General features: G+C 35.8%; 1 protein-coding gene across 1 annotated transcript in view; it reads right to left on the reverse strand.

Moving 5' to 3' along the window:
- The window catches only part of NECTIN3 (nectin cell adhesion molecule 3), a 58,081-nt gene that overhangs the window by 11,313 nt on the left and 34,133 nt on the right, over positions 1-12,635 (reverse strand). The window contains exon 7 of the mRNA XM_039379854.1: positions 294-432. Within this exon, the coding sequence (XP_039235788.1) occupies positions 294-432 (139 nt within the window). The remainder of the gene's footprint in view (positions 1-293; positions 433-12,635) is intronic.

A 12,635-nucleotide genomic window follows, 5' to 3' on the forward strand; every position in this document is an offset into this window, starting at 1 on the left:
GGGAACTCTCCCCTGCCCTCCAGTTAAATCTATACATTTTCTTTCAAAAAAAAAACCAACACCTTCTGAAGAGATAAAGCATTATATTACCTCTGAAGTCACTCTTATGATCTCATTTCTTTTACAAAAATGCAAATGATTTCATATTTTCTACTCTGAAAATACAGCCCTGAAATCATGACAGCTGAATAGCTATTAAGTAAACTCAGACGTTTACATTCCTATATAGAACAAATGCTTTCTATGCGTTACTTTCCATTGAACAAAAAAAAAAAATTCCAACACATACTCACACTTTGTCAAGATAGGATGGCCTTTTTTTCCTCGGGGTCAGCAGCACTGTCACAAAGATGGTAATGATAAAAAGAGCAAGGACTGCCCCAATCACAGCCCCTGCTACAGCAACAGAAGATGTCTGCTTAAATGGCACATCTGCAATGTGATAGCACAGATTACACCTTTAAGAAGTTCACACACTTTCAATACTCAGATAAGCTACTTCAGCTTGTTCAGTTGTTCTGAGAAATGTTTCTTCCTTCTACCACCAAACAGAAAGCCTTGTCCTGCACTAGCACTCTTGCAGTTCTGGTTCCACTCACTAAGTTAAAAAACTGGTTGAATTAAGACAGTTAATGAAATCGTAACCTGATTTCGAAAGTGTCATTGACTACTTGTAATAAATAATAGCTGCATGCTTTTATTTTCCATTTCAAGGCAAGATGATGTTACAGAACACATGCTTTGCACTTGCATGAGCTAACAAGGTTTTAATTCAAAAACCTAGACAACTATGGCTTTATTGGGAATCTTTCTTTAAAGACATCGAAGTCTGCAGAAAGCAAAAAGGAAAACATAAAATCAAGAGAAAAAAAGATATATTACTAGGAGCAATGAACATGCAAACTTACTAACTACTTGGCTTGTACTTATAAAACCAACCACTAAGACCACCTACCATCTCTAGGACTTCACACTTCAAGCTACAAGAAAGTAATTTTCATAAATAAATTTTAATAAGGAGGAAAGGAAAAAAAAGTGTCTTTTTCCTTCTAAAGCATTTTTGTTTGACCTTAGCATTGTCAGATCCGACGTTTAACAACTCTCATACTGAATTAACACACTTGTCAGTCTTTAAAGGTCACTCCTTTCACTATGCTTGGAATTGAATGTTTTAAGTCTCAAAACTGAAAAACCCGCTAGCACTTTGACTTAAAATCATCAAGCCCAGTTATTTCAAACTTGGATCAACAGGCTCATCAAAAAGTTGCACAATTGGAATAGCTCATATTAGATGCACTAAAACTCTTACCTGTAAAATATAGGTGGCATACATTAAATAATGCTCTGATCTACATTGAATACTGAATCAGAAAGGGTAGCAGCAAAGAATTTGAAAATTAACACAGTTCTATACCTCAACATATTTCTAAAGCAATTTACTTCAGCTATTTTCCAAACAAGGTATCACCATCCTCTATTTAATCTCTTACCAGAGGAAATTTTGAGAGCCTCTTCAGCTGTATGTTCCATTCACAGGTAAAAAAACCCCTTGAAATATTCAATATGTTCTATCATTAACTCAAAATTCTAATGTTGTTCTGCCTGTACGCTGAAAAGCTGGACAGAATAATCACTCATTAAAAAAACAAAACCCAAAACATTTAACTTGGAATCTAAAAAAGAGATTCCTGTCCTCTCACTGCATATGACAGATGTGATAAGAATACTACTCTGGGATCACACTCACAAAGGTATGTTTGAGTATTTATTAAGCTTGAATAAAACTAAGATTTTTTTTTGTGACTTCCTTAAAGTTATGGAATAAAGTCATGGAGTAACAACTTGCAGAAGCTAATTCACTCCACAAGATTAATTAACATACTGCCTTGAGTTCTAGTTTACATAATGGCTTTCTTGGTATAAGCTCCATTTGTGTCAGATACCAGGCTGAACACCACGAAACCGTCCTGGTTTTGCTGGGAGAGACTCAATTTCTTCTCAGCAGCTGGTACCATGCTGTGTTTTGGATTCAGCACGACAGTAATGTTGATAACACACTCATGTTTTGGTTTGTACTGGACTTTTTTTTTTTTGTGTGTGTGTTTCAGAGGAGGTACACAAAAGAAAACTGGGAGGGAGCATAGCTAGGACCGGTGACCCAAACTGGCCAAAGGAATACTCCAAACCACAGAATATCATGCCCAGTATGTAAACAAGTGAAGTTACCCAGAAGGGAGGCCACTCTGGGTTCAGGGAGGGGATCTAGCATTGGTCAGCAGGTGGGGAGCAACAGTATTGCTCACCACTTGTTTGTTTGGGTTTCTTTCCCCTTTTTGATTATCATAATTATTTCCTATTATAATTTTAATATTTTACCTTGTTTTCAAATAGCAAATTATTCTTATCTCAACATATAAGTTCTACTTTTGATTCTTCTCTCCATTTGACCAGGGTGGTCGGGAGAGAGGGGAGGTGAGTGAGCACTGGTGTGGTGCTTAGTTGCCAGCTGGGTTTAAACCTCAACAGAAACATAAATCCTAGTTTCTTCTGAAGAATGGGCATATGAATTAGTGGAAGACCCACCTAAGCACTGCCTTTTAATTGGCTTAGGTTTAGTTTATACTGGGTACCCACTTCTTTAAGTGAGAAAAATCACAAGTAACTAATATACGCCGTTAGGTCCAGAATTCACGAAGAGGCTTTGGTCTTGTGATTACACCAGAAGAGTTTCTTGACTGTTTCATACTAACTTCACAGTGCCTTTTTTTCTGATAAATTCTGTTCTAATGTTGAAACACCATAGAGCATTATACTTTCAACCAAACTCCAGAAATTGAATCTCATTTTGTGTGAGACAACAACCACCCATTTGCTTCTGAACACCAATAAAAATAGTGATATCCCACAGCAAGAGTAACAACACACAGGAACTGAAGTGTAATTACCACAGGGCACGCTGAATATACTTTCTTATTTTGCTTTGGCAAAAACGGAGGCACAAAAATTTCATCAGCCCAACCAGGAAAACGATCAGAAACCCAGACTACCATGCCAAGGTGAAGAAGCTAGAGAGCACCTAAGATCCATGGTGCAGCATTTTAACTACCAGTTGGTCAGAAATAGATGGGAATTGATTCACTCCAAGAAATACAGTTAAAGCAGAGCTACAGCAACCAAAAACAAAAGAATGAAATTTTTTTTTTTTTTTAAAGCAGGCAATTCCTAGATAGTGGATCAGCTATGCTTTAAGTGAAATTGTTTGGCAGCAACTATCCCCATTTATCATTCTCTTATCTTCTTAAAATAGTTCCTGAAGACACTTGTTTTATAAGCTTAGGGTCTACAAGGGGAAGTGCTAAAAAGCCCATCTTAAACAGTTTAAACACTTCAGTTCATTCTATCCAGCCTCTGGGTTTACTGTGCTTTTCTGTCTTCAATTTTTAAGAACATACCTTTGAAACATTTTTGAACACTACCTATGTTCCAGAATGTAACAAAAAGTTTATTCACACAACAGCCATTTGTACTTACAATCAAGTCTTTTTACAGCAGACATAATGTACAAAACATTGCAACACGCGTAAGCCCTACCTGTATTATCAACTTCAATTCCAGAACATTTCAACTTCTTAACCCATAGGAATTAAACATATATATATATTTTAAAAGTCAAAGCAAAAAAAATCCACAGAGACAAAAGCAAGATATCCCATGTGGAAAACTGGTTTATGGTTATGTTTATTTCAAAGTAACACCATCTTTTAAAGATGATATATCAAGTATTTTTATTTGAAGAGAGGTATAATCTCTTTATTCCAGAAATAATTTGGATCAGAACCTTCTGCTAGAAATTTAACTCCTTTCCTTGTGTTTGCACTCAAACTACAGATAACCACTTGCTATCGTTCTTGAGACTTTGGTCAATCGTGTATTAGTACTCCATTAATCCAAACACAAACTTAAGTTGTTTAGGGATGCTTTTCCATTGGAATTTCAAATAAAGCTGTTGTCTTAATCTTTTTTGAAGACATGCAGTCATATGCAATCACAGTGTATTGTCTACAACGCTCAATACAACTATGTTCATGAAGCTCTAAATGCTGTAAAGCTACCAAACATCGTGAGGCTAGAAAAGAACTTCCAACATGAATGCTCATGAAGCAGCTGTAATAATGCAGCCTATTTTACCTCAAAGGTAGCAGAGACTTTTCCCTTTTCAGGTTCCAAATACTAATAGCCTTATCAGCTTCAATTTCCTTAAGCTAAACACTTAAAAATGGCACTTCAAAAGACTACTATTCTAAGTATGAATTTATCATTGTTCTGTATTTCCTCTAAAGTTTTTTTATTCCTCCCTAAATAATCAGCAGATTTAGTCTGGTGAATCTGCTCAAGACAAAGTAGAACTACTTCAGATGTCAAACAAGATGTCCTACATATAATGGATACAATGTCATTGGAAAGAACAGGAACATGTTGTTAAATCAGTATTGATTATTTGCAGGGAAAACAAATCCACTGCAGTACAGAGACTGCACAAGTCATCAGAATTCCTGTTTCATAGATTCTGTAGTTGCATCACTGGAGAGTGTGTTTTCAACAAATGAAGTAGCAGTGCAAGTGTCCACTTCCCTACTAATAATCTGAAACTACCCTCTTCAAAGCAAGCATCGTAACTTATTCGAAAGCAGCGTAAAACCGCTGTTTTAACCTCTGGTCATAAAAACTCTTAACTTTTTTGGCACCTGGGAAAATAAGAAAATTCACATTAGCCTCCAGCTTTGGAATCTCTATTATTCTCCTTAGTTGTGTCCAATTCTCCAGCTTTCAAATTCAACAGTAAGATTCCCACATAGCCTCCGAAACAGGTCTCAAAAATTGCACCCTGTGTACTTGCAAAGAGCACCTTGTATGCGTTAATGAGTTTTGACATCCTGCCAATTACAGGCCTAACAAAATACCTTACTGTATGTACATACAGACACTAGAATAAGCTTTAGAAATCAATGACTATAAAAAAATAACTTTTCATCTTATTCAAATACAAGCCTTTGACCTGTTTACAGTTACTCCTCAAAATTTTGTTCATAAGTTAGTTTCAGTGCAATGACTTAACTTTTAAGTACATAGTTACAAGAAGGCTCATTGAAATGCTAAGAGGTATTTGTTTTTATTCAGAAAAAAACCTAAAAAATAAAGCTTTAATTCTGCTGTAACTCATTTTAATTGGTAAAGTATTTGCTATATAGAAGCATTAAGTTTACCATGGATAGTACCTACACTGGAATAATTCAAAGCCCCAAAAGATTATATTTGATCATTGACTTCGGTAAACTTCTTTTTAAATCAGAGAACCAAGACAGCTACTTTTTATTCTTAAACAATATTGAACGGGAACTTTAATTTAGCCTTTTTTTTTACCTCTGACATAGAGCAATATAAGCACTCTGCATTAAAACTCCAATTTTAAACAGTAGTACAGCATTGGGAAAAAAAGCAGCTCAAATACATTTTCCCCAGATTCAGTATTTCCTTGTGTCAAGTTACAATATAAAAACCTTCAAAAAAAAAAAAATCAGTTTCAAAAAGTTTATTCCTCCTCTCTTGTGTAAGTATAAACAATCTGAAAGTGACCAGCCAATGAAATGAACTGCAGATACACGTTTAGTTTTCAGTGGTTACTACACATACCACTCCCTCCGAGATATTACCGCGCCATCTAAGTGAGAAACAAAGTCCTCATCATCGTATAATTCACCAGCCATAAAATTCAATCCATATGTTCCACCTTCATAGTAATCCATTCGTCTTTCATAACGTTCCTGGTACCTGTTAGTATTGTCTATATTGTTCAACTCAGGTTTTTCAGGGTCTTCTAAATAATCTTTAGATATTATGTTCATTGGATGATTTATTTCTTTTTTTATACTGTCAGGGTAAGAATCCACATCATCTGACTGAAGAACATCTATTTGAGACTCTTTTTGCATATCTGACGGTGGAATGTAGCTCTTAGCAAAGTAGTCACCACGGAACGTCTTTCTTCTCCTACAGCAGAGAATTCCACCCACAATACTGAGAAGTGAGAGTAAAAGAAGCCCACCCACCACAGAACCGATGATGGTACCCCAAGAGTCGTCCTGCATTGTTGGCAAGGTTGATGTTGGGAAATCTATTATTCTAGGCTGTGTTGCTAAACCTGTGATGCCATCAGTCGAAGGATGCCAGGGAACCGTGGGCAGCCGAGTGGTAGTAGTAGGAGGATCTAATGGAAAGAGCAAAGAAGTAGACAAGACACAGAAAAGGCACAGAATGTCAATGCAAGCTAAATCAGTTAAGGGTTTATAAGAAAGCAAAGTTGATGGGTATGTTCTACAAGAATAGTTTTTCATTCTCAAGTTCATGGCACTACAAAAAGTCTAACATTTTCCACAGGCTTTGAACTAGCTTCATTAAATGTGGTTTTGAGCTATGCTGCAGAAGGATAGAAAGTACAGGGAGTAAACAAAATAAAAATCATCTTCAAGCAGACACTTTGCCCTCCTCAGAGTAAGGAGATGCAGGTTTTCTGCTCAGATGTTGACTGTTCATTCGTTATTTACCTCCTTCATGGAGGAAAAACCCAAGCAGTCCTCTAACTTTCCATCCAGCAGTTAGGAATACTGGATCAAATTAACTGATTATGCCACAGAGTCAATTATTCCACACTAAATTCCCACTTCAGAAATTGTTCAGGGCATTAAGTATAAGAATGAAAAACTATGAGTTGTGTGTTCAGTCAGCAACGCATGAACTACTGATTTTAAGCTAATCTCTCCAAAAACATTTATTTCATTAATACAACTTACTCAGCCTCACCTTGGGATTAGTGAAAGAAGCATAGTTAAAAATGGCACGTATTAATCTCAAAGTAACACTTATGTTGAGCAAGGAGCCTTGAGGTTTTTAAAATAACAATAAAATACCAGAATATTTCACGTAAAAATTATTTCTATGCATTCCTCTTGAAAGCAATTTGATGCCTCATACACAAAGTAATTTCCATATTCATTCCTCAATATAAAATACCAATTGATTTCATGTCAGGTTATGTATGTAAACAAGAGACTGCCAGCTACCACACTTGTCCAGCACATGGCTTTTTCCTTTGTTCTTTAGGTCTACTGGAGATGTATGCATCTGTATTTACAGATCTGTATTGCTGACAAGGTTCCAAGTGATGGGCTGATGACACCAAGAAAGCCTCCTGAGATTATACCAGTCAATCACAATGTTTTATGCAACTCCAGTTCTTATTTCTGTGCCACACTGAAAAAAACCTACTTTCTGCCTTGCCCAATGCAAGCTAATTATTTTAAAAATCAATAAAGCAACACTAAACATGTTATTATAGCTTGAACCTTTTAGAGAGAATATTACATGGACAGCCAAGTAGCTCATTATACCACGTTATTTATTTAAATGCCCATAAGCAAGATTCATGGAACTACTACTACCACCACCATATTAGAGGTACCTTAGATTTAACACCACAAGAAGTAAAACAGATAGAACTAGAGGTCTGTCAGGCTTTCAATTATTTGACAAATCACAAATAGCCATAAATATGATTTTTCATCTTACTACTCAGAGACAGACATACAATTCTCTCATAGCAGACAGAATCGTCACATTTGCAATGATCACTACACATCTTCAGACTGCATCTCACTGCTTAATGCAATATTTTAAGCTTCACACAATAAGTAAAGTTTTATACAGGTTTTCAAAATGCATAATTATATTACTTGCTATGTAAAAGTGATGATTTGTTAGGGAGCTATACGTAAATGAAATTAATTTGACAGAAGACAGAAAACCAAACAAGAAGGATGCACTATCAAAATGAACAAGAGGAATCCAGATTATGATTTTAGTAAAAACTGATTTAAAGTAAGACTGATAATTTAACAAAGAAGTAGAGATTAAGGAATCCAAGTTTACCAGGCTTCCATGTCCCACACATCCATAAATCCAGAAGATAAGCTCAAACTCCGCTTCCTTGAAAAGGTATTTGCTTTAGACATAAGATTTTTTAGCTTTATTTATGCCTTTTTTTTTTTTAAATTGTCTTTGCAATTGCTCATTTATTTCCCTCTGATAGTGAGGTTTTAAGTCCCATCTTCCACATGCACAAGTATGTAGTACTTGCATCCTGGCAAATTTAATCATCGCATATGTGAAGTAAGCACAGTGGTAATTACACTGAATATATTAAAAAAAATGCAACAAACAGTGTTTTACAAAAGCTTTTCCTTAACTTCTGATTCATCCACCAGTTTTCAGGTTGTCCAGCTGCATTATCTAAAAGCACTAATTAGCACATTAATCTTAAATTAACTGCAAATGTATGCTAAATTAAGCATTTGTTTTTATGCATTCCTAGAATATATATAACCATGACACCTGTACTGCCTGTGTCCATACCTCTTACTGTTTGAAGAATGAGAAAATAAAGTTGTCCCTTCTTCTTTAAAAGGCCAATTACAACTAAGAACAAGTGAAGTTTTCTGATGTCACCCAAAGCTTTTTAAATGTAAAACTTAAGTCGGTTTTTTTTTCACTTCCTGTACCAAGCAGATTTCCCAAACAGAGAACAACACTAAGATCAGCAATGACAAAGTTTTTATGTCTACTCCATAATATTTTGCTTGCAAATCACATCTCAAGTGCTATCTCCAAATCAAGAAAATGCCACTCTTGTCCTTTGGTATGAAAGACAATACTCTTTCATATCAGAAAGCTGTTTAATTATAATACTTCACATAATCACCAATACATGTTTGAATTCTGAATGCTTTTTACATAACATTGAGTACAAAATTTTCATTTTAATTGTTTCATATGGCACTTGATTCAAAAGCAACAATTTCCCACATTTTACTTAGGACCCAATGTTTAACAGCTTTCACTGATGCAGGCTTGTGCTGCTGGACAAACTACAACACCACACTAAATGTCCATGCAGGTCAGGGAGCTAAAAGTGGCATAAATTCTGAACAATATCTGGGCTTAAGTTAAATGCATCTTGATTTCAGTTTTTGTTTCTTATTGTTCTGGGCTCTGTTCACATCCTTATTACATGTGCCCTGCAGTAGTGAGGACCAGCAAAGACCCCAACAAAATTTATTCTCCTTTTCCATAGCTATCATCCCCATTAAAACAAGAGACACAATTGAGGAAAGCAAAAACCAGTTTTCTAGTATCAATATACTAAGTCAATCAACTCACTCCATGCACATAAAGAAGTTTTTGCTTCAAAGCCTTTGACACAGATTTCTGCCAAGTAAAGCAAGACTTGCTGTTCACTTCAAATGAAACTCTAATACCACCTCAAACTAAAGCACCATGGTCCTTGTATACTGCTTAGTTTTTCCTCTATTAATTATTTTTCCAGATGTTTCCAATAAAAGACAGTACCAACTTTCAACAGCGTGAGTCTGATAATTTCATTTTTTCCTTAAATGACTATTCTTGATCATTTTCTCAACTCTTACAATACAAACAACTTTGCCTGGGAAGGTGAGTTTCTACAATTAATTTTAGTAAAGACATCCAATTAACATGACGTGTCATGGCCCCAACACCACATCTTCCCACTTCAATCCCCCTGAAGTACCCAGACACTTGAACAATGAGGACCCACCTTTGCTTCTGTGCTAAGTCAAAGCCATCAGTAAGCCAAGTGTCAGAAAGATGAATGTGAAAAGAAATAGATGGAGCATCCTTTGAACCAGATCATTAGCTTAAAAATCCTAGGTTAAGTCCTGTCTTGGTATCAATATCAACAAGCACATCATTTTAAGAAAATCAACTAGATAACACTGTATTTTTAAACTATAAATAATTTTGGATTTAGCCTACTATGAAATAATTCAGAGGTAAGGTGACCAGCTCTATAATAGGTAAGATAATTCAATACTGGCACACATCTCCTTTGGTTAAAATGTCAGTTAAGCATTACAGAAGTAGTTTTGGAAGGAAAGGTTTCTTGGGTAGTTGTTGTGAATTAATATAGACAAAGTTTGCCTAGTTCCAAGAGTCACAATAAAGTGGCTAAAAGTAGTTCTCCTTATTTGAAAAAAAACCAAAACCAAACCACAAACCCCACATGATTCAAGGTGCAAACATCCCTTTCTTTGCCAAGGACCTGCTACCTATTACTTATAATCCAAAACTGAGTTGGCTTTGTACAAATTACAAGATCTCTTTGAACTTGTCATTTTCCTAAGTGATAAGTATCTGTCTGTACCTGTATTACATGTATGTTTGCTTCTTAACCTGCTGTTGCTAAATTTCACTTACATGGCAAGTACTTAAAAACTGAATAATAATTCAATGTAGCTGGGTGTTATAAAAACAACCCTTTCTCTCAACTGCTGAAAAGCTTACATAGCAACTCCTCTGTAACAGCAGGGAAAGATGCCTTTCCATCAAAGGAGGCTTTCAGAAATGTCCGAGAAGAACTGATGTGGAAACTTATCATTCTTTCTCCAACCACTGCGACTCTAAAAGTCAAAAAATAGATGAGGACACTGCGTAACCCTCTCCCCACAGTTTCTTGTCTATGAAGGCTCCACACTGGAGTAGAACATTTCCCTTTAGATTATTTTTCAGTGTATGTGCCCCCATGTCTATTTTGGCAGCATGATATGCAGACAGGTACCATCGATTTCTTTCATCAGAGTCAATCATCCACTTTCAAACTCAGAGTACTTTTGTAGTTTCTAGCTGGGATTTCCACACACCAAATAGAAGACTTTGGTATTTCTTTGGGATACAGGAGAAACTTATCATTAACATAAGCTTGAGCACAAAGGAACATTTCAGGAAGACCATTAAAGTTTCAAAGCACGCCATACCAGGGAGCAAGAAAGTTAACAGTCAGAATATCCTGGGAAGTCCTTTGCTACACAACAGAAAAAAAAAAAGTAGTTTGTACATTAGAAAATAAACGAGTGCCTGAATTCACAATGTTCTCTCAGAACAGAGATTTATTTATGAAGAAACAAAAGTAAAACCGAGGATCAGCCTCTCCTATGTTAATCCTGACAATGCCCACTCTACAAGAGGGTGACCCTGTACTTACAAACCACACCTTCCCAGGACTGCCGGCTAACAAAGGCTGGCTTTACTTTTAACAAAAGTAGTGTCTCCCAAAGGCAGTCATGACAGAGGAAGTAAGTAGGTTCCTATCTGAATGCAAGCCTCACAGGTCACTTCTCCCTTGCAAGTGGAGAAAGGAAAGACCTCAGTAAACAGTATGAAGGAACACAGAGCCAAGAAAACAAGATACAATTCCTTGTGTAAGAAAACTGAGTAAATCAATATTGCAAGAGGAAGTGCTTTACATATCAAGCTGACGGCTTGTTTTGAAAAACCTACAGGAGGACTACATCCAGAACTTCAACACTTGAACCCCATGAGAAGCATGACTTGCTTTTGATTGAAAACTACACAAGAAGTTTAACTTTACATCACTGAATGAGTAAAAAATAGCAAAGATATCAGTGCCTTAAAAGCAATATAAAAAAAGTCTGTCTTCAAATAACATTTGAGTATTTCTCTATCCCTATAAAGATGTATTATCTCCTGTCAATAAAAACTGGTGATTTTACCATTTAGTTGGTATCAACTTCTCTTTTATTTCCCTATTCCACTTTAGGAGTACTAACAAAGTCTAGGAGCACAACAAAACTTATTAAAAATACAGCTTTATTTTTTTAACAATGAATATCAGGACCAAAGGCAACTTTTTTTGCTCAGCTCACATTATAATCCTAGAACACATTTCAACTTGAGATATTTTTTTGCTAGTAGTTAAAAAAAAAAAAACTTAACTACCAGCATTGTGACTGTTCAGAAGCATTAGCATCATAAATCCTTTTTGACAGCTTTACAATTAAAATTTCAAAGATGGTGTGATGATACAGCTTTGTCCCACTAGCTTCAAGCTTTCCCTTTGTTTTATACCAAGTTTCATACACTGGATAAAAGCAAAGATAGAAAAATAAGCTAATGGCTTATTTCATGTTATTGCTGATTGCTTCATAGTGCAGCAGTGCCATGTTTGCCATTACTAGATACCTCATCAGTTAAGTCAAATATTAAAGGTGGTAAGATTATTTCATAGTTACTTGTCCATCCTGCACCATTAAGGGCATTTCAGTTATTTAAAGAGCCAATCACAATGAAAAGTTATTCTTAAGCGTTAGAATAAAATGTGCTTTATATTACTTTCTGAAAACAACACAGGTGTTACACTTACAATTGCCCCACCTCTCATTTTTATCAACTCTCCTATATATGCAAAGGTAATACACAGTGGTTTTATTCACTTTGGTAGCATGATCAACATGAGGTTTTAAAAAACTGAAATTAATTTAATGTCAACTGAAGTATTTGTTGTTACTGATGCACTTAACCAGGAGAACCACGACTGCACGATTTCTAGCTAGCTGAGGTTCAGTTTTGGTGCTCCCTAAAACCAGCTAAGGTTTGCTAATTGCAAGTAAATCACTGCAGCAAAACAAAGTTGCTGAACAAAGCTGAAAAGCAGCGCTCATGGTAAACAGTATCCATCAGTTCACATCACA

The sequence above is a fragment of the Pipra filicauda genome, unplaced genomic scaffold, assembly GCF_003945595.2.
Source record: "Pipra filicauda isolate LSUMZ 115617 unplaced genomic scaffold, ASM394559v2 scaffold179_size1759329_pilon, whole genome shotgun sequence".
In the NCBI taxonomy this organism is placed as follows: Eukaryota; Metazoa; Chordata; class Aves; order Passeriformes; family Pipridae; genus Pipra; species Pipra filicauda.